Source organism: Zingiber officinale, chromosome 9B (assembly GCF_018446385.1).
Source record: "Zingiber officinale cultivar Zhangliang chromosome 9B, Zo_v1.1, whole genome shotgun sequence".
Lineage (NCBI taxonomy): Eukaryota > Viridiplantae > Streptophyta > Magnoliopsida > Zingiberales > Zingiberaceae > Zingiber > Zingiber officinale.
The window spans coordinates 114,461,988-114,486,670 of NC_056003.1; the positions used below are offsets into that span (position 1 = coordinate 114,461,988).

General features: G+C 36.8%; 3 protein-coding genes across 5 annotated transcripts; all 3 read right to left on the reverse strand.

The window, feature by feature from the left end:
- Positions 1-132: 132 nt before the first annotated feature.
- Positions 133-10,817, reverse strand: LOC122022654 (retinoblastoma-related protein-like). 3 transcript variants are annotated; one of them, XM_042580706.1, is made up of 19 exons: positions 10,578-10,817; positions 10,354-10,480; positions 10,140-10,244; positions 9,913-10,046; positions 9,736-9,832; positions 9,577-9,623; positions 7,808-8,009; positions 7,634-7,700; positions 7,348-7,527; positions 7,076-7,266; positions 6,559-7,003; positions 5,353-5,503; positions 5,196-5,268; positions 4,901-5,077; positions 4,706-4,825; positions 4,489-4,633; positions 4,307-4,419; positions 621-736; positions 133-534 (listed from the first exon to the last, which is right to left on the reverse strand). In XM_042580706.1, the coding sequence occupies exons 2-19, from the start codon at positions 10,432-10,434 to the stop codon at positions 381-383; spliced, it is 2,598 nt and encodes an 865-aa protein (XP_042436640.1). In that variant the 5' UTR covers positions 10,435-10,480; positions 10,578-10,817; the 3' UTR covers positions 133-380. The 3 variants fall into 3 exon arrangements, with proteins under 3 accessions (XP_042436640.1, XP_042436639.1, XP_042436638.1); XM_042580705.1 differs by having other exon boundaries at positions 4,489-4,630; positions 6,130-7,003; XM_042580704.1 differs by having other exon boundaries at positions 6,130-7,003.
- Positions 10,818-14,370: 3,553 nt separating this feature from the next.
- Positions 14,371-15,036, reverse strand: LOC122023303. The gene has a single exon (XM_042581360.1). It carries the CDS (start codon positions 15,034-15,036, stop codon positions 14,371-14,373), a length of 666 nt encoding a protein of 221 aa, XP_042437294.1.
- Positions 15,037-15,814: 778 nt separating this feature from the next.
- Positions 15,815-19,838, reverse strand: LOC122025035 (protein TRAUCO-like). The gene is made up of 2 exons (XM_042583792.1): positions 18,748-19,838; positions 15,815-16,599 (listed from the first exon to the last, which is right to left on the reverse strand). The coding sequence occupies exons 1-2, from the start codon at positions 19,757-19,759 to the stop codon at positions 16,328-16,330; spliced, it is 1,284 nt and encodes a 427-aa protein (XP_042439726.1). The 5' UTR covers positions 19,760-19,838; the 3' UTR covers positions 15,815-16,327.
- Positions 19,839-24,683: the final 4,845 nt, after the last annotated feature.

Sequence of the window (24,683 nt, forward strand, 5' to 3'; positions counted from 1 at the left end):
TGCTCTCTAGTAGCATGCATGCTTAGCGAGCATTACTTTAAACCCCCTCCCTTTTGTAAGACTTGTACAGCAAGCAATTCGTATACACTTTCAACACGCAAAGCAATTTGTATACACATTCAACACGTCATGTGACAATCTGGGCAGAAATTTAAACAACAAATCCATGGTACCAAATCATTGCATTGTTAGGCATTGTAATATCCTACCTTTTGGTGGCACGCAGGACAAGTCGTGTCCATCAACTGGGAGCTTTAGGAGCACAATATCATTTATTCTACACAGCATACTAATTGCTCACATCAGACTCCCCATAATAAAGGTTAGGAAGACCATGGTGTGGCAGGTTAGTATAAAGTAGTGACTATTAACTAAGCAATTCAACTATCAGGTTGCTCTGCTTTTACAGCTATGTTTACTACAGGAGCTGGAGCAGCAGTTCCTGGAGAGACAGGACCACCGTTTTGGAGACTCCTAGCAACAACAAAGTCGCTTACCACATCAAAGTTGAGTCTGCCATTGACCTTTCTTCCACTGCAGTAGGCATATTGTACATATAAGGAATCCATGCTGTCAATAGGGATGTCAAATGGTTCGGGTAAACAGTGATGGCAAAATACCAGTTTAAACGATTATTGATGGCTGACAGATCTTTTGAAGGACTCTGGAAAGCATGTGTACTTTCGCCAACACATGCATAGTAACTCTTTGAACTCGGTGAGAGCAAGGCATCGATCTGGAAACATTGAACATTTGCATTGCATAAGTTAAGAGGAAAAGCAGTCACAAGCATTTAACTGTCTAACTGTAACACGAGTGTATGCTCAAAATCAGTGGAATAGAAAAAACAATTTCCTGAAGCACTTCATTTTGCAAACAAAGCTAACCACTTCACTTACCGTCCCCTTATTTTTTCATGAGTTTGATAAAAACTGATAATTTCAGCCAGTTTCTAATAGAAACTCACTCTTATGTGAAGTTATGTGCAATCTCAATAATGTGCAACTAGTGTATAATTAGCTTCGGCATCCTTTATTACAGGGAAGCTAACCACAAACAGTTAAGAAAAACAAGCCTTGATGATAATGCGGATGATCCTTATTCCAAGGAGAAAAAACTTAGCAGCCCATGCTTTTCTGGTGAAACTCCATTGGAATCTTAATGAATTGAAGATAAACTATGGGATTGGCTTAAGTCATCAAGAATCAATCTTGCTGCACGTCTGCAAAATATCAAATTATGCAAACCTTGAAATATTAAACTATTGAATATGCAATAAACCCTTCATTATAGGCATTTTCGTTGTTTAAGGAATAATACAATGTCATAATGAAGCTGTGTATTGTGGAATAACGAGTTTTTAATTTGGTAGTTTTAATGTAGGCAGTTCAAGTCCTTTTAGTTATAAGATTATTTCTCTATGTTCATTTGATTTATTTCCAAGTTTGTTTTAGTTAGGGTGCTTGAAAGAGATCCCAATCCCATACGTTAAATTATCTTTAAATTTAATTTTGGCTTCTAACAATTGTTTCTTCTTGTGAGACACCAAGGTGTGCAATTCCATAAGATTCACTAGTTGAGGCACACAAATTTGTCAACCTTCCTACTCATGTTTTTTTTAGCTAGCACCAGGTATCCAATCCTTCGGGCCGACTAATCCGGCTCATGTTGCATCAAGTGGTAATTGCTTATTCAATTCATTTGTAATTTTCTTTCGACCACTACTCATAATCCCCACTGCTCCTTCCAATGATGAGCAAATCACCACCATGACCTTTTATTTACTCTGTAATATCCCTACAAAATCAGATCCTGCACATATGGATGAAAGAAAGCACAAACACTCAAAGGTGCAAAGTCATGAATTGATTCTGCACCTTCCTTCAATTAGCTTCAAGGGAATAGTTATAATTAACTCTACTCAATAATCTTTTAACAAGTGTTTATAGAAGGAACCACAGAAACAAGAAACTGAATATATTAAGTTAGTTGTTGTGCCCAAAGTCCCGAGAGGACTAAAGTTATGAATTGATTCTCCAACTTTCTTTAGTTAGATTAAATAGAGTAATAATATTAACTCAAATTTAATTTCAAATCTCAATACGCAATCACTAAGGGAATCACAGTAACATGATAGTTGCCTGCAGTCGTGTTACTTTCTGCCACTAAATCATCCTGCTAAGGAGTAGCATTAACTTGATGTGGCTGATAAGGCAAGCTGGTACAGTAAGCACCAAAGGAGTTAGAATTTGATTTTTGACAGCTGGAGCCTATAAGAAAGATTATAAAGATGGAATTTTGATATTTTTGAACACCTTAAAACTCATATGACAGACACTGTTATCCATTATTCAGACAGATATATAAGTCCACCTACTCCACGTGTAAGCTCGGAGCTTGGTTAAGGAAGACGATTGATAGGGGTACGATACGTGGTCCAAGCGCATTACTAGTAGGCTTAAAGTGAATCGAGCTAGTGAAAGGCAATAAGTTGTCATTGGGGAATCACCTCTATATGCAACTTCATCAGTCATTATAACCAATCAAGTTTTGCACTCCTTAGTCAAGATTGTGCTACAGACCTTAGAATCTTAGATCCTACAATTCAAAATAACTTAGACAATATAGATCCTGAATAGGATTTCAATTGTGCTAGGATCTTATGAACTTACAAAATCTGATGCTGCTTTTCGTTCCTATGGAGAACCACAGTCCCAATAACCAAAATTATATATATATATGAGCTATTATACACTCAAGGAAAAATCTCAATGAAATGCTCAAGGATAGACACATAAATTCATGGCCACCATTTCACTTTTTGTGGGCCCATCATTTTATGTGTCTATCCTTGAGCATTTCATTGAGATTTTTTCCTTGAGCATATCATTTTTCTATATATATATATATATATAACATTGAGAATTGTATTGTATTTTTATATATATCTACTATAATAATTTTATTTATGCTTTATAATATTGCAATGATAATGTCTAAAATTTTCATATTAATACTACAATTGAAAGTTAAGATATATGATAAATTATATAAGTTAAAAATAGTTCTAAATATTTGAATAAAAAAGTTAGATCTTACAACCTTAAGCTCTGATCCTACAATCCATCTTCCTTGTTCCTAGGAAAGATCCCAATCCTGACAATCTTTCTTATGACTTGTACCTGGTACCCTTTCATAGGCTTCAAAGTGAGTGTGTAGCAAGACATTTGTTCTTTCACATTGAGTAAATCTGTCAACATTTGATCATGCATCGTTAACCAGATTGAACCAAATATGTGTCATCACATTACATATGCATCATCACTTCTAACTATTTCTGCTAGGTTAAATTATTTTAATCACCACTTTTGTCCAATATTTTCATTTATTCTAAATTCAACAAAGTTTCCTTAGTCGTGCATTATGGCCTTGAGTCACACCTAAAGGCAAAACCCTAACAACAACTTGTCACCTTCCCCTAGCCTGATTCACAATAGCCTACTTTTAGTTTTCCACACTCCAGTTTAATTTTTTTACCTTATTTAAGCTCGGGGTTGTTTCTAAGACCACCACCTCAATTGAGCCAATTTGGTCTTGAACTGAGCAAGGTCAACCTTGGATATATCTAATTCACCTCGGCCTAGCTCGGTGAGCCTCTGTTTATTACTCAACTCACCAACTTCAACCTGGCCAACCTCAACTCACCTGAGACCTCCTTTGGCCAACTTCTTTGATTGAGGTCCAACATAGATGAGTAGGCAAACTTCTATCTATCATCAATAATCACAAGTACTATTAACGGATGAATTTTCCGTAATGGATGGTTGACTAAAAACGCGGACACTTCCTGATTTGCCCTGGTGACCGATGAAAAACTTTTGTGAAACTGTGCCAATCAGGATTAGTAGGCATAAGTTGGGCACCTAGTGCCAACTAAAATAAATAAATAAATAAATAAAAATAATAATAATAATAATCACAAGTACTTGTGACAAAATTGTCTACCTAACTAAAAGATGGTCTCTTCAAGGTGAATATCCAATTTTTAATCTTTGAAAGAAAAACTTCTATTATCTTTATGAATTCTTCATTCTCTACATGCATAGGCTTTAATTCGGTTTCTCCATTGCTATTCCTACCATTATGCCTAAAATTAATGAAAGAGAATCTGTTGCATGCAAAAAATAAGGTTCAAAACATGATGGAGACAAAATCCTCTAAATCATGTTCAACCATTAGACGTATATGCAAAAGGTGACAGTTAATAACAGAAAATTTACATAAGAATGAGAAGAGAACTGCACACCTTTGATGATCGCAGAGGGGAAACATAAACATTGTGGACAGCAGAAACTTTCTTTGGTGACATGTCTGGAAGGTGTGGAAATGAGGACAACATAGGTGACCCTGGAATTTGGCCTGTTTTATGGGGAAATGTTACTCATGTTTTATATAGAATGGACCTACAATAAAATATATACAACTTACTATCAGAACTAATTTTCTCTTCAGTGGATTTCTTGCTTCTGCTACTCACACCGGTTGACCCCAGTTCAACCAACAAGGGCTTCACAGAAGGAACAAATACCTCATTGTAAAAGGTAATAATATCTACATGCTCCTGTCCTGTCTTCTGTTCCAAAACATGTCACAATGAAATAATAGAAGATGTATGACTAACTAGAACAGAGTAGAAATATATTACTCCGCTTCGGCTAGTTGATGGCCAGTGAATGAAAACACTTCGAAAGACTTGAGGTTTGCATTGTGGCTGCTTTCTGTAGTTGTAGATGATCTCTTTAAAGGTTAAGCTGAGTTGAAAAATCTAATGAAAGAAAACACACTTGAGGTGACTCACAAATGACAATAAATGGGAATTTCCAATCGTCAAAACAGGTACCTTAGCAACTCCATAGAAGCAACAAAGAATTAACTGATCAATATGTCGATTGAAAAATAGGACAGTACGATGAGCAAGGATCTGCTGAATGAGAAAATAGACATGTTCCGAGATTTGCTGGGACAACTGAAGCCTTTCACTCAAACTTTTGATTCTGATGGCTGCCAGCTTTGTGATCTATGAAGCACAAAATGGCAAGGCAAAATTGGGAGGATAAACAAGTCACAACAGCTTCATTTTGTTGTGTGCATCAAATCATACATGCATCTATGTTAGTTCAAGGCTCATATATAACCTTACTAAAAAAGATGTTGATCCCTGCTTCAGCACAAGTTTCCCCTCCTCCAGTGGGACTTGGACGTGTTGGACTGAATGCAAAATTTTACAATTTTAGAGTAAGAAGTAACCAGGATTTGAATAGGGAAATTAAAAACAAATATCAGATCATCAACCTTGCAAAAGAAGACTGCAGAGGAGGTGCTTTAGATTTGGGACTGTTGAAGGAACGATCCTTGGACGGCGATGCTAGGAAATTGCGTTCTATAAGCACATTTCTGTATTCATTGCATGCTTTCTTGGGAGATCTGGGATCCCTGTTTTGGTCTATAACATGTGTGAAGAACATGAATTTAGTCCATTCTTCAAGAATGACACATAAAATGTATAATCTTGAGATGGGAAAGCATTTTGCTAAATCACTAATTCAATCTTGAGGCAGAACAGTCCCACTCATTTAATCTGATATGTTCACAAGAGAAAAGAACACTATGACAACTGAAAAGGAAGGAAAAATAGACATTTGTCCAACATTGAAATTGACAGATGGAGAATTGCTAACATTGCCTAAATTAGATAACATGCAACTGTGACAAGTAGCACATATTGAGAGAATGATATGATTCCATCGCTCACAAAATAAACTTCATGACCTTATAAGGTACATACACTTGAATGTAAAATACAAGATCAGCAAATGTAGTGTGACTTGACTAGCCAAAAAAATGTTTTAATTTGCAATGACAACTGCACAGTGCATATCCTCCAACAATGTGATTTCTATCATCTATGCATGTCTCAGATAACAACTTGAAATTTTGGATGAGCTTTACTTCATTTAAATGTTTAACCAAGCTCCAAAATAACCAACTTAATTTTATTTCCCAAATAAACCTAGTTTTCCACTATAGAAAAAAGAAAATTAAAATTCTTCACATATTTAGACTACATACCAATGGCATGCTCACACTTCTGGAAAGGTAACTGAAAGCCTCCAGCAGAAACATTACAATTCTCAGCAATAGTATCCAGAGAAGGCATTGGTTCAGCTAATAGTCCTAAACGATTTATTTCTGGAGAGAGAGATGGTCTTGCTACTACCAAAGAATTGTACATTGTGGAACCTTTTTCCCATGCCATGCTTTCTAATAGCCTCTCTTCTAAGGAATTTAAATGTCGTTTTAACTCCCGTGGAAGACTTTCTTCATGGCGGACAAAACTTTCAATTACCTTACTCAAATCAAAAGCTGTAATGCCAGTTTTCTCCAAAACAGCAGGAAACATCAAAGAAACAGTTTTATGTGCAGTCAAAACCAGTTCAGCTGAACAAGCAAGCATGCAACGGTGAAACCGTTCATTTGATAACAATGAAGTAAGATTACTTCCATGAAGAATATGTGACTCTGCTCTACACATTGCCTCCAAAACCCTGTAGTATAACTTAAGTGCCTCCAACTTTCTCTGCTCGGCCCATAAGCTATCCATCTGAGCAGCACTTTGCATACCTCCCGAAGTACACCTATCTCCAAATGAAGAACATGGAAAAATTGCTCCAAGAATAATGCTGGCCCGTTGTGTAATATCACTCGTTAAATCCTTGTCACATGTTGAAAGGAAATGTAGAAGCTCTGCTGAAGGTTTTGAAGGAAGAGGAGATATAATGTTTCGAAGCCACTTTGCCATAGTCATGGCAGAGCTAACTGGCGTAACAGGAGCCAACTTACTGCACCCAATAAGACTTCTGTTCAAGGGTGAACCAGGAGAACATGGAGGAGACATTGGGCCGGTAATGGACTTTGCTGGTGAAGCAAATATGTCATACTTTCTCTACAAGTGTTAACAGGGGAAAAATAAGAGGAAAGCCAATAAATTAAAGCAGGACACAATTACCCAGCATACCTTTGTTCCGCACATGTTAATGACACCTCCAGACAAGCTTCCACTGCCAATTAGACTGTCCTCATCATTAACAAACATTCTCTCATCCAGTTCTCCTTTAAGGATTGCATCATTGTAATTTTTCTCAAAGATAAGTATATTTGACTGTAGTGATTTTTCCCCCAATAGTTCATCAAAATAGGTCAAACCAGCTACCAAAACAAAGTAATATCATCTGAGTATTGGAAGCTAAGCAAAGAAGTGAAAAATGTGGATTAAAGGCAGCATAAAACCTGTGTCAATGTAAGCCAGGCATTCACTCTTTACATCTGAAGCTGCGCATGGTTTTTTCTTCAAGATATCCACTATCAAGTTATTTGTCATTTCCAATATTCTTCTCAATTCATCCTCCGAAGCATCATATTTGTCACATAGAGAGGCCAAAAGGTTGACACCTTTGTCAGATTTTTTAGCTGAAGTGTGAGACCATGGCAGCAACGAGAACAATTAAGATAGGAAATAGAATTGGAATATGAACTCCCAACACCAGAGACAAATAAAAAGTTCTAGAAAGTCTACCAAAAATTGGTGAATCTTGAATTCTAAACATCCTGGCATGGATGGGCACATGAAGAATAAGTATAGCCTAAAGAACCAGGAAAACAAAAACATAAGGAACTTTGAGGTAAACCAAATATTTCCATATTCAAAGCACACCAAAATATGAGATAAAATGATGCTGCATGGGCTAACCAGTATTGAAACTAATCCATTAGTACACGTCACAAGATCCTTGAAGTGACCAAATGCATGCATACGAAGAGCTAAAAATAACAACCATCCAAATTGATGGTAATCAGAAATGCATCCCTTTGAACCAGCAGAAATCGCTGAATCATGACCATTATTTGAATCAGTTTGCATGAACAACTCCTGGTATGCCCGTTTATAGTACCTGGTGAAGATGTTCTCAATTCCACCATGATAAAGGTATAAATAGTAATTATAAAATTTGAACATATGAATTATAGTTAGCAGGTGACTCTTGAATGTAGCATTCTGATCCACATTTAGATTAAATTAACATACATAAAACAAAGTAGTATCAGCATTAGAAAACATTGCAACTGGACTGATAAGTTTTAAAAAATATGAATGGCTAGAACTGATGGTCATATTTAAAAATCTAAATTTTCATGAACATCCAGTTATACATAAAAGGGAATCTGAAGGATATTCCTAAATGGAACTAGATCTGAGTTTGAACCTTAGCAACTAATGCATCATACTAAGACAATTATCATGAAACAAAATATCATACCCAACATCTATATTTAAAGCTTGGGAGATGAGTAACATATTACAAAAAAAAAAACAACCAAGTAAACTAATGGAAGTTCTAAAATTAATTGTGAAATTTTATAAAATAGCATACAACAATAAGAATAACTTGATGCATGATCCACCTCTGTGGTTATGCATGTTATATGAGAAATTTCCAGAATGAATCTGGATCAAAATGTAACAAGACACATGAAGAACTTGAAGACACAGAGGCATCAAAAGAACTCAAAGCATCACTCATTTACTGCCTCCCCTCCAACAACATGAATCATTTATTTCCAACCAAACAATTTAACAAGCATTGAATAAGAAATTAGTACAAAGGTCAATCAGACTTGGCATATTGTTACATCATTAGCAGAGAAAAGAAGATATTACAAAATGAGTTATTAACTTGTCCTGACACTAAGCAGGGATTCTTGACATGACAACATAGATTGCATTGATGTTAAATTAGATAGGCTGATTGCTTACAACAAAATTTTGTACCATTAAGAAAGAAACAAAGCTATACATTTATATTCCTAACACTCTCATCACACATAGGTGAACACATGAGACTCGTCAAGACTAGACAGGATACGGCCTCCTCAAACCAAATGCATAGACAATAAAAATTATTAGGCAATATTCAAACACAAAAGCTCATGTCTCTGTTATCACGTTAAAAGTTAATAACCACTTCGATCAAAAGCTTGAATTGTTAGGGAAAACAATCTATACAGTTATACTCTATCCCCAACTGATACTTAGCACATGGAACTTAAAGTCAATTGATGGAACTCGGCTTACTCAAACCCAAATGTGAATGGACAGTGAGAATATTAAGCAAGTTCCAAAACGAGACATCTTCCTCCAATATCATGTTACATTTGATTAGTCGACCACAACAAAAGCTAGTGTTCGAAAATAAACAAACCTATACATTCACATCATCAGCAATACATATTAAAGGACAGGCTTAGGATTTATTTTTCCTTTTTGATCCTGTTATTGTTTTTTGGGATTTAAGAAATAGTATTGAAGTGTTATCCATTTTGCAGAATGCCAATGATAACCAACTAAGAAGTTTACTATCAATTACAATGCAATATTGCTGTCAAAAATTAACCTCCGACATTTAAATTGATAACCAAATATCTGCAAGTTGGAAATATACCAGCAAATCGACTGAATACCTGCTAAGAAGACACAAGTGGACAATGTTTGCCTGTAGCTCTTTTACCTAGTAAAGAACAGAAAATAATCAGAGTCACAAGACCTGTCTACATACAGGAAAATAAACATTGATCAGATGTTCAGCCACCAAAATTAAAGTACAAAACAGATTGTTATACCTCAAGCCTCTTCTCCCAATCTAAGCCATACAAACCACTTAAAATGTGGCCTGCCTTCAGACAAAATTGTGGCATCTCTTTAAAGAAATCCACAACACTAAAAGTAGAAAAAAAAAATCAGCCCCACAAGCAGAAATGCAAAAAATACAAATCAATTGAAGAAGACAAGAAGCTCACTTCAGCTTAAATATTCTGAGTATCTGACAGAGGGTGATGCAATTTGCATCCTTATCTTGCTTAAATCTTCCCTTGCTGAGCTTCGTCACACTGTACAGTACAAATGCAGACCAAAACCTCTCGATCTCCTCAGGCTAGAAAACAAAAAGAGCAAAAACATAAATTTTTGATAACCAAGCATATCAAACAGTGAGAGGCTAATGTGAGCCTAAATAATCAGTCACTACCGATCCACTTCCTATTGCTGACATATTTGCCAAGAGGATGTGTTTGCTTTCCTTGAATAGAACTATTGCCTGCCTAACTATACTCTCGTCAAGAGTCAGCTTGCTCTGCATTATAAATCAGCAAATCATCAAAATAAACAGGAAAATAATAAATTCGAGTAGAGCAGAAAAAAAATATCACGACAATCTATCCGACTATAAAATTCAGGTAAACCTTCAGCAGATCAGCAAATCGAGCTTCCATCGCACCACGGTCGTCCGCAAGCGACGCAATCGACGGCTTCACGTCTTCCATACCAGAAGCGGCACTTGTCAAGTCAAATCTTTTTCCCTCCGAAACCCTAACGCACCAACCATCCCATCATCCAAATTTGCCTAAGAAAAGAGATCTAAAAACCGGGGCAGAGAAACCAAAAAGATGAGATACAAAATAGGTACCTTTTCTCCTCGACTCCCCAATCCAGGAACGAGAAGCCAACCGAGGTCGCAGGATCGCCGGATCAAGCCTGAAATGGAGCCAGCGGAGATTGATTGAGGCCCGGCGGACCTAGCCACCTAGGGTTTTGAGAGAGAGGGCACGCAAAACCCTGCTCTTTCTCTCTCCTCTCCGCCCCTTTTCTTTCCCCCTGTTTCTCTCGCCGCCTTTTATGTCGACGATAGAGTCTCCCACCATTTTCGCGCGGGAAAACGCGGATGCATGTGATGTGAAAGATGCCATGCCCGACCATTCACCCATCAATCCACCAATGGCCACCGAGACACGTGTGCCGTAATCAAATTACCTTTTTTTTTGTTATATTTAGCGCCACAGAATTCTATCCTCTTACGGAACGACACCGCTGGGCCCCGCAATTATGTCAGCAAAGGGTGGCCTATTCTTTGGCGCGGCTGTCGATGACACGAGTCTTACCCTTTTCTTCATTTGTTGGTCCAAGACGGGCCCACTAACGCTGCTCCTCGGCAGACTGGACCCGACAGTGGGGCCCATAAGGGCGCCTGCATGAGCTGGTTGGAAGTGGGCGAAGGCGCCCAAGCAGACAGCAGGGTCCCACCCCGAGGCATATCTTCAGATAAGAACGTGCACGTAAAATTGTCAGAAACGGAAGAGTTTTAAGAGTCATAATGAAAATTAAAATGTGTTTTTTAAAAATTAATCATACGAATGAGGCTAGTAATTAATTAAGTTTGAAGTTTACGGAGAAATTTATTTAATTACGGATCTTCCTAATTTATTTTTTATATATTAATTTAAATACAATGTTTGAAAAGTCTTCTAAAGTGAGTTATTAATATTTCCAGAACCGCACATTTAATATCTGAATCACACACTATATTTATTAAATTATGTGTTTTCAAAAAAAAAAAAATCTTTACACATACTTATTCAACTCATCCGATCCATTCAAATACATTCAGAATTTTAAAAAATAATTATATTTTATAAAATTACTAGTTATCTCTATAAAAAAAATTAAAAATTTTAAAACATCATACCGGACTAAATAGGATGTAAAATCATGATTAAAGAGCATGATTATATTCAGGGGAGAGTCTCAAAAATATAATAACCATGATTTAGATTGAATTTAACGAGTCTGAGTCTATATTCAATTATAGTTAGTTATATAGGATCCAGATTCAAAAAAATTTAACATGATCGTAAAAGTCTTAGAAGTATATAATATAGGTATTGTTGTTGAATAAATTTAATAAATTTAAATCTATAAGTAATTTTGTAATAAAATTATATAAGCTTGAATATTCAACAGGCTAAATAAGATATGGAATAAAGGTTAAAAGGCATGATTACACTCAAAAACGAGTCCCAAAGATATTTTGGTCAAATTGAATTAAATTTGATAAGTTAAAGGTAATGAATGAGTCATTAGCGAGTTTTGACATTAAACAGATCTGAATCAAATTTAAATAAGAACCAATACATTCTAAAAAGTATTATGAATATATTCATACCCTTCAACCTTTGTTTCAGATATTAGATAGGTGATTGTGAGTTTCTAAAATCTATATTTTGGGTAAAATTGACATGAACTCAATGTTAGATTTAAGTGTAGGATCGATGTGTGTTAGGCGGTCAACAGAACTCGTGGTTTTTTCATTCGTTTCGAAAAACACAGAATAACGCAGTGGAATAAAGAGAGAAAATAAAAGTAATGTTAACAAAGTTTCTTTTACTTGGTTCGGAGCTTGTGACGACTCCTACTCCAAGGCCAGCAATCGTTGATCGTTTTCGTTAGGCAATCACTATAGCTTAGCATCGGATTGGCTCACCAGGACTTCCCCTCGATATTCGATCCTCTAGACCTATCGAGTCTAACTGCCAGATGTTAGGTCCTCGACCCGCCTGGACTTCTCATGTCTGGCTTCCACGATCTGCTAAGACTTCTCTGCCTAATTACGACTAGGACTTTCTCGGTTGAGTAAACAGTGTGTGCACTTAGTCAATTTATCAAATCACAACAAGACTTAATTAGAATCTTTGACAATGTCAAAACTCAAGTTCGATTCTAGTGCACCCTGCATTAATACTATTATCATAACTAGTATTCATGTTTAACTCTCAGCATCCCAATGTCTCTAGCCAGTGATGAACAACTGCTTGGTTAGACCAAGGAGTATAACCCGTAATAATGTCACAGAATTAATGATGTTCGAACACTAATTCATCGATTAGGGATTATTTCAATATATTCATAATTACACATGTAGAGATGTTCAAAAGTTGTGATTTAATCATAAGTTCTCTCATGTTATGAATCGTATTATGGATATTCAGTAAATGAATTTAAGATTAAATCATACACATAGAAAACGTACACTCAATTAATGAAACTTTATTTATCCAATAAATAAGTACAAATCATAAGACAGATTACTTTAGACCACCTTTTAAATATGATACTAACATATCTGGTTAAGCCTTCAATCTCCTATATGAACTAACCCCTCTAAGTTTGCTCCATCATTCACCTTGCCTTCGAGTTCATCTCATCCAAGGAGGCTGGTTATCAAACTAACAACCCATTTGATCATGCTAGTCCTGCTAAACTCCTCATCATCCTTGATCTCTTGGTCTTTCGATTAATTCTATCTTATTATAAGTAACCTACCAAGTTCGTAGTCAATTTAGACCTCAAAAACAATTTGACAAGCTCCATTCTCAACCCATCAAACATTTACATAACACATACCATCATCAGAACACAAGATAAACTTAATTTAAATCTTTTACCAACCATATCAAAACAACCAAGTTAAACTTATTCACCATGATTGTATTAATATTTTTTTTAATCATTTTTATGTTAACAAATCGTTTAAATTAAAATAATAAGAGTAATAAAATATTTTTAAAACTCTTATCTCTTCCCCTTTGAATTAGGGTACTAACTTTTTTTTATCTCTTAATTTAATATTTTAATTTTCTTTCCCTTTTACACACAATAAAATACATAAAACTTGAAAAAGTTATATACAAAACATGATCATAAACATAAGCATCAAAATCTTTCTCCCTATAAATTTTTAGTGATTCAAAAGAATAAGTGAATAGCTATTGTTTTTCCTTAAAATTTCCATGAAACAATTTTTTTTAATTTAATTAAACAAGAAATAATTAATCTTCAATCATCCGCTTTAATTATTTCATACTTTCTTTCTCTAAATACTTATTTTCGTATATTAAATTCATCCGAGAATACTTATTTATTTTCATTTTTTTTCAATATATATATATATATATATATATATTGAAATTAAATAGATAAATCTGAAAATAAAAATCCTTCTGTTCCGTTCCGTTCCGTTAGTTGTCACCGTCGCCCGCACGTGGTGGAAATTAAAGAGATGGACCATTCTCCAAACCCGTCGCCCTCGGCCTCCCGAGTCCACCTACACGTGTGCAGCGACTTGACCACTCTTTCGTCGTCTTCTCCGAAGGAGTCGCTCGCGCTTCCCGTTGCACAGTTCCCCACTTCCCTAAGCCATCTCCCGTTACACAAAGAAGATACGAACGAAACGGTATATCGTATTCTCCATTCAAATGTTTCAGTTGGCTGATTTCAAGTTTTCAACTCGTGTAACAGCCAAAAAGACCTAGGAAGATGGTGATTTATATGTGTATAAGTAACACGAGATGTTACAAATGAAAGGATAGAGAAACCCGATATATATGTGTATAACGGAATGCTATGTACGATATGCGCTGGTTATGTCAGTCTTGGGCGATCCTCTTCCTCCGCCCGATCCCTCCAAACACCGCGCCGCCGCGGCCGCCGCTCCTCTTCGACTCGTCGATCATCTCCAGCTTCGGCTTCCACGACCGGCACCTCACCAACTGCCTGTAGTCCTTGGCCAGCTCCTCCGTCGTGCACACCCTCCGCCCTCTCTTCTCCTCCGCGGCCGCCTCCGCCGCCAGCCGCTCCAGGGACTCGTCGGGCACGCGGACCTGGAGCCTGCCGGAGGACGTCTTCAGGATCTCGATCGGACGCACCGCCGAGCACCCGCCGGATCGCTTGAGGTAGTCGCCGAGGCAGGCGGCGAGGGAGGCGAAGGAGAGGGCGGATGCGGGGCGGAATAAGTGAGAGGGGAGGAGGAAGTAGGTGCGTCCGGGGAGGAGGAACTCGGCGGGGGCGAGGCAGGGGACAGGCTGGCCGATGACGAGGGCATCGGAGCGGCAGAGGAGGTGGAGGGGGTGGGCGGCCATGAGATCGCCGGCCGCAATTGGGAGGTGGTAGAGACGGATCCGGCCGTCAGCGCCCAGGAGGCGGACGGATCTCTTGGACGACGGAGGGTCGATGGCGGTGTCGGTAGCGCCGTCGCAGCCGGCCACGTGGAAGCACCACGGTATCATATGGAGAGCGAGGGGTCGGAAGCCCATCTCTGCTCCGTGTCCTTGCGCAATCAACAGATCCGGTGGAAGCGCAGAGATGGACAGAGGAGAGTGTAAAAGGATGATATATCTAGTGTATTATTTATATTATATTATTATTATTATTAATTCTTTCTAAAACTACTTGATTTTTTCTTCTTCTATACCTACCGATTATTCCTGGACAGACGGTTTACCCTTCGGATAAATCCAAGAAACACTCCCATTAAACATCATCTAACAGTCTGACCTCTACAAGGACCCATCGCCTATACTCGACTTGAGTGCTAGATCCTTGATCTTTAACACGCCCACTCGACTAAATGAGCGACATACCGTTGATCATTGAGTGCTAGATCCTTGATCATTAATGATACTTTAAATTGCAACTGTATAAAATTAATTGTAAAATAGAGTTGTGATCGAGTTGACTTTTTCATATCAAGTTATAGATGGATTTTCATTCATAACATTGTCATCATTTATACTTTAAATTATACTACGACTTATTCATAACTTTGGGGTTCGAGTTGACTTCAGTGAACAGTAGATGCACAAGCTAAATCCCTACTAGGATTTCTAGGATGCTTAGTTGAGCAAATCCAAAGTCGTTACATCGTAAAGAAAATAATGCCATAACATTTAGCTCAAACTAAATGCAAAGCCTTACACATCACCATATACTTTGAATGAACAGCAGAAATAACGCACTTCAAAACAGAACACGTGTTCGTGTTATGATATGCCAAGAAAATTGAAAGATTGTATCAGTGAGAGCAAAAGCATATTGATCCACACAGAACACTCCACATTATAATATCATGAGAGCCAAAACACATTTTGTTCTGGAGTTAAACTCTATCTAGTTCCCTCGCAACAGATTTTACTAGGCATAAGATTATCTCCTATCCCTGCCATGCTACTGAAAGGGAAAAGAAATTGCAAGTAAAACCTTTTTTTTAAATAAGCTTCGAGTTGGATCTGAACTCGTTGCAAAAAATAAACTAGGACAACGCCAATGCACCTCCAAATCTGTCGCCCACTGGATTGTGGCAGATGTTAAGACCTTTGTACTATCAGAGAGGTTGATGTTTGCTGATCACTCTGAGTCAAGCAGCTCAGTATTCATGGAACAGCAATGCCAAACCACAACATAATCCAATAATAAACGTTAGAATATCGTAAGTACTCAGCTTTGGAGTCAGTAATAGCAGCACAATCAGACCTCATAATCATTCATCATGGTTTTGTCACCAAAATCATAGACTTGCATTTGGTGGAGGTGAAAAAAAAATAACACTTAACTTGTTTTCTCTGAGAAGCCATTTTCCGCACCTTCAACCTTGCAATCGAGTCCATGGTAAGCAACCTCAATCATTGGCCGTGGAATTGCACGGCCACCAAAATCTTGCGGGAATTTATTGAAGTCTGGCCCAAAATTGAATCGAACTTCACAGTTAGGCTGGTTAGGAAGTGTGTACATTGAGGCGGCAGGGAAATATCGGCCTCCAAAAAGGTTAGTGAAAGCTACACCTTGACAAACCCCATTCTTGAAGAATGATATTTCACTCCCTGTAAAGTTGTGTAATGACAATTAGCAAATCATCTAAGGGTGCACAAAATGTAAAAAAATCTGAGTAAATTAATATTTAGCATTTGGAGTTCGAGAAAAATCACAATTAAATTGCATCTTTGTTTTTTCTGGAACTGTTTACAAGAGCAAATATGGCATTAAATACCAGAAAGAAACAACTCAACCAGTCTTACACATACCTATGAATTTGAACATAGGAATGTTTCCAGGTAAAGAACTAGAAATAATACATGCCACGATACACTAAAAAACAATATAATATTCTTACAGTAAACAAAACACAATACACTAAAAATTAATATAATATTCTGACAGTAAACAAAATGGGTTGGAGAAAAGGTTAGAGAAATAGAAAATATAGGTTTTACAATTTAGTAAAATGGACAAGTTTAAAAAAACTATAGAAATTATGTAAGGCAAGGATTATAAGGATAAGAAAGTTGAATACAGAATTATTGTTCTAAAGTTAACTTTAGGAAACAATGCACCAAATGTTATAAATTGACGAGTCATATCAATCTATGAAAAGAAAGGTGATATACAACAATACAAATTGTTTAAGCTATAGAGGCGTCAAAATGGCAAGTTTATAACATGAAATTTTGTGAAAGGGGAAAACAAGACATGGAATAACTATTTCTATAAAACAATTTAAGTGTGTCTAGAAGATCGACCATGGATGCTATTTATTTAATGAGACAACCATGGAAAAATATACAGAAAGGGGAAAAAATCATAAAATTTTTTATTGAGTTCGAAAAGGTTTATAGGTGAAACAAACATATCTGAAAATCAATTTCCCTAAAACTATAGGTTTACATCAACTATTAGCTCCAAGTACCTAACAATATAATCTTCAACATTAGAAGCAATAAGATTATAATCCTGTTTGCACATTCTTTCTCAAAATTTTGCCACAGCAGAAACCATTTCCCTCAACACATTCCTTAGGAACTTGGGTGCTAACTATATTTAGTAGTCTTCTGTACAGATTAAAATAATCCTAAACCAAAGAGCTGATAGAATAACCCATAAAAAGTTTTTTTTTTAAAAAAAAACTGAATTATGTGCTTTGACTTCATGCTACAATAATGCTACTTTTCACAAACAAAAATGTCAAGCGAATGCCCCTAAAAATGTATAATTTCTTATGAATATCATGCATCATTCAATTGAAAAATGTTTAGAGTATTGCTATAGAAGATTTGCTATATGAAATCACAAAACAGAACCAAGAAGAAAGCCAGGACTTCTCACCATAGGATCAATGATTTACAATAAAAAAGAAGAAGTATACTCTTCCCAGAGGATTGAATGTGGAAAAAGAGTCTCTTCCATCTTTTAAAACATATTGTAACTTGAAACAAAGAAAGTAGATATAATTGAACTAATCAAACTGCTAATTTCCAGTAAAAATTGCAATAGAAAGCATGAATAAAGCAAGAGGCTCGAGATAACAATACATCAAGCACATGATAATTTTTCTCTACAAATCATTAAAGAACAAGGAATCTGAACAACATTTCTAGCACAGCCTTTCATGAAGCAAAAAAAAACCAGTTCACCCAATCACTTAGTGCATATTTTATCATCTGCATAAAGTTCATATGAAGCCAAATAAGCAGAAATAATAAGAAGATATTAGCGAGAAGAATGTGACTAAATGAAGCTGAAACCATAATTGAACTCAGAGTGCAGCACTAGTTTTCTGAAGAGTACATGAAGCTAGAAAAACAAAACAACAACAAAAACAAAACAACAACCAAGCCTTATCCCACTAGGTAGAGAAAAACAAAAGAGAAAAAAAAACAACTTTAGTTTAGAGAGAAGCACTTCAACAGGAATCATTTATGCAACTCAATGACAAGTTCAAGAACAAAGCTAGATTACAATGTACTTGAACGATTGGGAACCAATGAAAAAACAAGTAACAATAGTTACTAGGCTGGAAGACAAGCATGCCTAAGGTTTTTCTAAGATAGAGTCAATTGAAACACGAAAGTGCCTTTTAACTTCTAGCTAATCTTCCATTCAAAGTAGGTAATCAAAATAGAAAAGTGAATGCAAGAAATTAAAAGTTAAAACTTTCAGCGATTAAACAACCTAGTTTTAAGAGAAGAGCTAACCTGGCACAACTTTGGGAGGGTCATCTTTCCCATCAGCAGAGTAGGAGTACCTTTGCCCCTTGTACCAGATCAAATGAGGTGGCTTTGGTGCATACGAAACTCCATCCGGAAGATTAATATAGAACCCAATTACATCCCCTTCACAATACCCCTCATCTCCATACTTCTCCCGCAGGGCCTTGTGTATCTTACAGCCATCTATATCTCTGTACCCAAAGCTATTCCCGTCGTAACCCACAGGAGCCTGCAGGTCCCCTTTATCCGTCGTCCACCCAAGCCTAGTGTGTCCCGTCTCGCCAAGCCTAACGACTTTAACCTCGAAGTACCAGGCGCCCTCCTGCACGCCCCTTGTCGCCCTCACCATTCGGTACCCCTTTGTGCTGCCTGCCGCCAACCGGTCCTCGCTAAGCTCCACCTTCTCCGCTTTGTACACCCTCGAGAGGCAGATCGCGGCGTCGGGAGTGTCATCAGTCCTGTCGGTAAACCGGGGCATCGGGGTCATCACAACAGTTTCCTCGGCCGCAGCACCGTGGTGATTACTGCCAGATTTCCCCTTCTTCTTGCCCTTTCGCGACGTGGATTTCGTCCACACATTGTTGCCCTTCTTCTTAGGTTTCTTCACCGCGGCGGCCCCGGAAGGCGGCGGCGGCGGGAGCGGGGAAGCGGTGGAGGGAGCGGAGGCCGGAGAGGGAGACACGAAGGAGGACAAAGATCTCTGCTTTTTCCGAGCAGAACCGTTATCGTCGTCGGAAGAGGAGGTGGAGGAGGGAGGCAGTTCGTCTGCGACGGCCAAGGCGACAGCGTGCAGGGGGGTCTGGAGGGTCGAAGAATGGACGATGTCGTGATTAGGTCCGGATGCTTCTGCGTAGACTGATTCCGGAGGGGAGAGGAGGCCGACAGGCGACCGCGAGACGGTTTCCGGTAATCGAGGGGAAGGAATGCGATTGAGAGGTGAGCCCCAGCGCTGGTCGTCGGCTTCGTCGCCCTTGGAAGAGGATTGGTAGTTGTCCATAGTCGGGACAGAGAAGCAAAGAGGAGTAGGGCAAAGAAGCAGCGTTCCGGTTCGTCGGCATATCAAATAGAGTCGGCTGATCAAATAGAGGCAACCTGTTACGAAAATAAACGAAACAAAAACAAACGGAAATTCAGTTAATTTTTTTTAGGTGACCGATTCGAAGAAAATCCATCTAGGCATTCTTAAATTTATCCTCCTATTAAAAAAATAAAAATAAAAAATTCCTGCTTTATCGCTTGATATGAAAACCTATTTGATAATTTGACTAGTGAATATGAGTACTCCTGTTCACTTGTAAAATTGGTGATACCTCAATTTGGGTTGGACTGGACTGATCTAGCCCACTAAATAATTTAAATAGATTAAATTAAAATTTTATTAACTTATTTAAAATAGGCCTAAATAAACTAGTTCGCAGGTTGTGAGTAAAGAGAGATTGAGATGGGAGAAAAAAATAAGAAAACTCAACATAGAAATATGCTTTAAATCAAAATTTATTGATGAAAGTATCAAAAGAGTGTGGGGTCACTCTGTAAAGGTGACGATTTTACTTTTTTAAGAATCAAATTGAATGAATTGTAGAGATTTTTTTATATTATTTTATTTTATTTTTATTTTTGATAGATTGACTATCTAACCTGTAATCCACTCTAGGTTGGACTGAGTTAGGATTGCTCAGTCTAATAAGATGGCAACCCAGTCTATCCCACCTTGTAAGATGATGAATTTTTATGAGCCAACTCACTCACCCATCTGGCAACTCTATATTAGAGGAGCAACATATTTAGATGTTTGTTTCTAGAGAGAGTTCTTAATTTTATGATTAATACAGACTCATTGCTCCTGAATATGAGTATAGAGTTCTTCACTATTTTAAAAGAGTTTAGTTAGTTTTATTTTTAAAAATTATTAGAAAGAATAAATATGTAATTAATATATAAAAGAGTTAAAATCTCAATATATTTTTATTTTTTAATATGATATTAAATCCAAATTTGTTTTCTATAAAATTTAAACTTTTTTTCTTCTAAATTCTAAATGTCTATCATTATTGCTTCCATCGTTTTGTACCTCACTCTAATATTTTAAATTATTTGTTCCCTGAACGCTTGATCTTGATTATCACTACCTCTATAATAACTATACTTATTAGGTTTTAGAGTGGCTCCTGAGATTATGGTATAGTAATAGGACATTTAAATTATTATTCAAGTACTCATAATTTGATTCTCAATTATAGTGAATTTGTAGAAATATGTTTTTCAAATGAGACGCACAATCAAAGAATACGAGACTTCTTAGCTGTCTATCATGAACACTTTGTGGTGTGATTTATTCTAGTAGTCGATGAAAGAAATTCATATGATCATAGACGGATTGGATTTACTATTTTTTTTTATTAAGTAGTCACTTATCTATCGTGCAACTAGCATCTTCTGAATAATTCCTTTTCTAAACATCTACTACTATTTTGTTAGTAATTATATATTTATATATAACAAGCCACAAGAATAAAACTAGATTTTTCTAACATGTATTTTCTCTTTTAGTGTAAAACGAAAATTAAAATGGGGAGAGCCCCCACTTGCCGAGCAAGAGGTTCTATGATATCCATAAACAAATTCATTTAAAGTTTTTCTCTTCCAATATTTTGAAAAATATTAATTGGCAATAGAGAGATAAAACAGTCACCATAGCAGCCCCTTTAGGATCATCCTCTACTATCTAGAATAGAAGTAAATTATAGGAGGTTTCCTAGGGTTAAGGCAACTAATTTCATACTCATTAGAAATTGACCCCAGACCTATTGATAGTAATATCCTTACATAAACCAACTGTCCAACCCAGGGGTGGATCTAGGGAGGGAGGCATCGGTGGTCGCCCCCCTTTGCCGCCGGTGGAACCCCTAGTATTATGGGGTTCTACCGGTGGAGATGGAGGATACCGCCCCTTGTTTTTCATGATTGTCCCTCCATATTTGAATTTCTGGATCCACCACTAGTCCAGCCTGTATCAATCTACTTTGTAGTACTAAAGTGCCACAAATAAAAATTTAATAAATTTATATGCCCTTCAAATTACAAGAAATGATGATTCTATAGGATCGAATTTGACGCTAGAGGGGGGTGAATAACATTGCTATTATGAATTTTAAAAATGAGAAGATAGTAAATAAAATAGTTAAATCAATCAGAGTAGCACAACGAAAATAAAATTTACTTAGATTGATTCAATCAAGTAAGACAAGACAATAAGCATATAATAGATTTAGCTAACAGTTAAGCATGTAAGTAGTTGATCAATCAAATCAGAAACAAACACATACAATAGTAATAATAATATGATTTTTATTTCTAAATTTCTCTTAGGTGGAGATATAAAAATGAAGCACAATAACAAAATAAAGTAATACAATAGAAATGAAAATGTACTTAAGGTGTTGTCCATCTGAAATGAAGTGCATGTTGTAGTGTGTCATAACACAACGGGCGAAGGAGCACTTAAAGTATGAGAACAAGAGTGGATCTATAAAGATGAGTCATTTCAAACTTTGCCTTGAAACTTCTTATATAGAACTCCTCCTATCGCCTAGAGCATTCCCAGTCGCCTGTATCAGTGCTAACGTGGGTACAACTTTTATCCATTCGATAATGTTAACGAAACTCTCTGGCCGACTAGACACCCTCCTGTCGCCTGGAAAGGGGTCAAATCTCATCTTGATTTGACCCGCTCAGATTTTTGATAACGCTATCTCTTGGACACTTGGAAGCTACTCTGGTTGCCCGTATCGTTCAGTCGCCTAGACTCAATACAGTTGCTTGGACCCTTCAAAATCCCTTCGTTGAGAGTTTTCACCCGACAGTCACCCCCGGACTCCCCTCCGATTGCCTGGAACAATCAAATATACTTTCCTACAATTGTTACACGTAATAAGTAGGATATAGAATGTAAAGTTATTCACACTTACGTTGGGTCTAGATGTTCAGCTTTTAATTGACTCATCTAAACTAAGTTGTCAAGTCATAGCTCCCCGCTGCTTCCATTTGGACTTGTTTGCTAAGCCTTTAACTCCCATCTAACTCCACCTAGACTTGATTCACCTTGCACCTAATTAGGAATTTGTTTGCTAAGCCTTAATCATTTGGACTTGATTCACCTAGCCTCTTAGCTACGAATTTGTCTGTCAAACCTTAATTACTTAGATTTGATTCACCTAGCCTCTGGCTAGGAATTTGTCTATAAAGTCTTAATCATTTGGACTTGATTCACCTAACTTTCAATTAGAAATTTATCTGCTTGGTTTCCAACCAAGACTTAGCTCATACCTGATTTCCAATCGGGATTTCAGATGCTTAGATCTAATAGGACTTAGTCACTGCCTAGTTTACAACCAAGACTTCAACATTTGTCAAGTAACATGAACCTACAAACTTGACTCAATTGGTTAGATCAAAACTAATCTAACTTTAACCTTAGTCATATATCAAAACTCTAAGTTAAATGTTGTGCACTTAGTTCCAATAATCTCTCCTTGTTAATAGTATGAAAACTAATTTAAAGTTACTAAATAATAATAATAATAATAAAAGTTAGATTTTTGAATTTATATTCAATGTATAACTAAAAATTGAGTTAGTGCAATCATACGTAAATATAATAAATACAACTTCTCCTTAATTATTGCTCCCCTTTAATCATATAAGGAATTAAATTTAGAAGTTAATTTAAATAAAATAATTTTTTTATACTTTTAACCCTTTCTCTTTCTATCCCTTTTTCATATATTGATGAGTACATTTCGTATAAGATTTTTATTAGTATTTTGCACTAATCTTATGATACTCTAGGAGCATATTTTACATGGTTTATCCCTTTTAGTATTGTTTTATTATTTTTCTTGTTCGAAAATATACTCTTGTACTTTTTCATTGATAGGATGAAGAACTGGAGGTAAGATGGAATTAAAAGAACCTTGGAACAAAGACATCAAGCAAATAATACACTCTAGACGTGTCCTAAGGCACAGGCGTATTGCTCGAGATGAAAAGAGCAAAAACAAAGCAACCATGGGATCTCCAGAATCACATAAGGCCCAACTGTGTGTTTTTCATACGACCATGTGTTGCGTCTGCCATGTTGGGTTTCTGGATGCGTATTTTAAAAATTTGCTTAAAAACAATTAGCAGAAGATTAATAATTTTCTAAATTATTATAACACGCACATCACATACATACAGGATACACATATGCGCAAAACATAACCATAGATCAAAATTACTTCGTTAGAAGATATACATGCGAGTTCGTAATTGAACCTTGTAGAGAGCATTTAACTAGCCTCACAAGGCTAGCCTCTATTAGTATTCACGTCGAGATACCTTTAAGATGGCTTCCTTAAACCACAAGGTTTTCATCTCTGATCAGAAAGTTTAAAAATTCATGTGATTTATCTCCCCTCTCTCACATCCAATCAATCCTACACTTCTTAAGTACTTAAGGATTGCCTTGATGATCACCTAATGATCCATGTCTGGATCTAATTGATATCGGCTCGTGACACTCAGAGTGTATGATACATCGAGTCTAATACATAACATAGCATACATGATCAATCCTATAGTTGACGCATATGATGTAACGACCCGCCTTCTACTGACTAGGCTGTGAGGCCGATCGCTACATTATGCTGTGCTAAATTACTATTACGGAAATCTGGATTGATTAAAATTTTACTAAACTGATTACTGTAAAATCTGAACTTAATATTCTAGGTGTACCTAGGAGTTGTACACATGCTAGGGAAGACAATCTATGCCTCTCGGATGTCGTGCTAGCTGTAATCAGGCATTTCAATCGATCCATGAATCGATTGGGCTGTCGGATCGATCCAGTGATTGATCCACATGATAAGGAAGAAAAC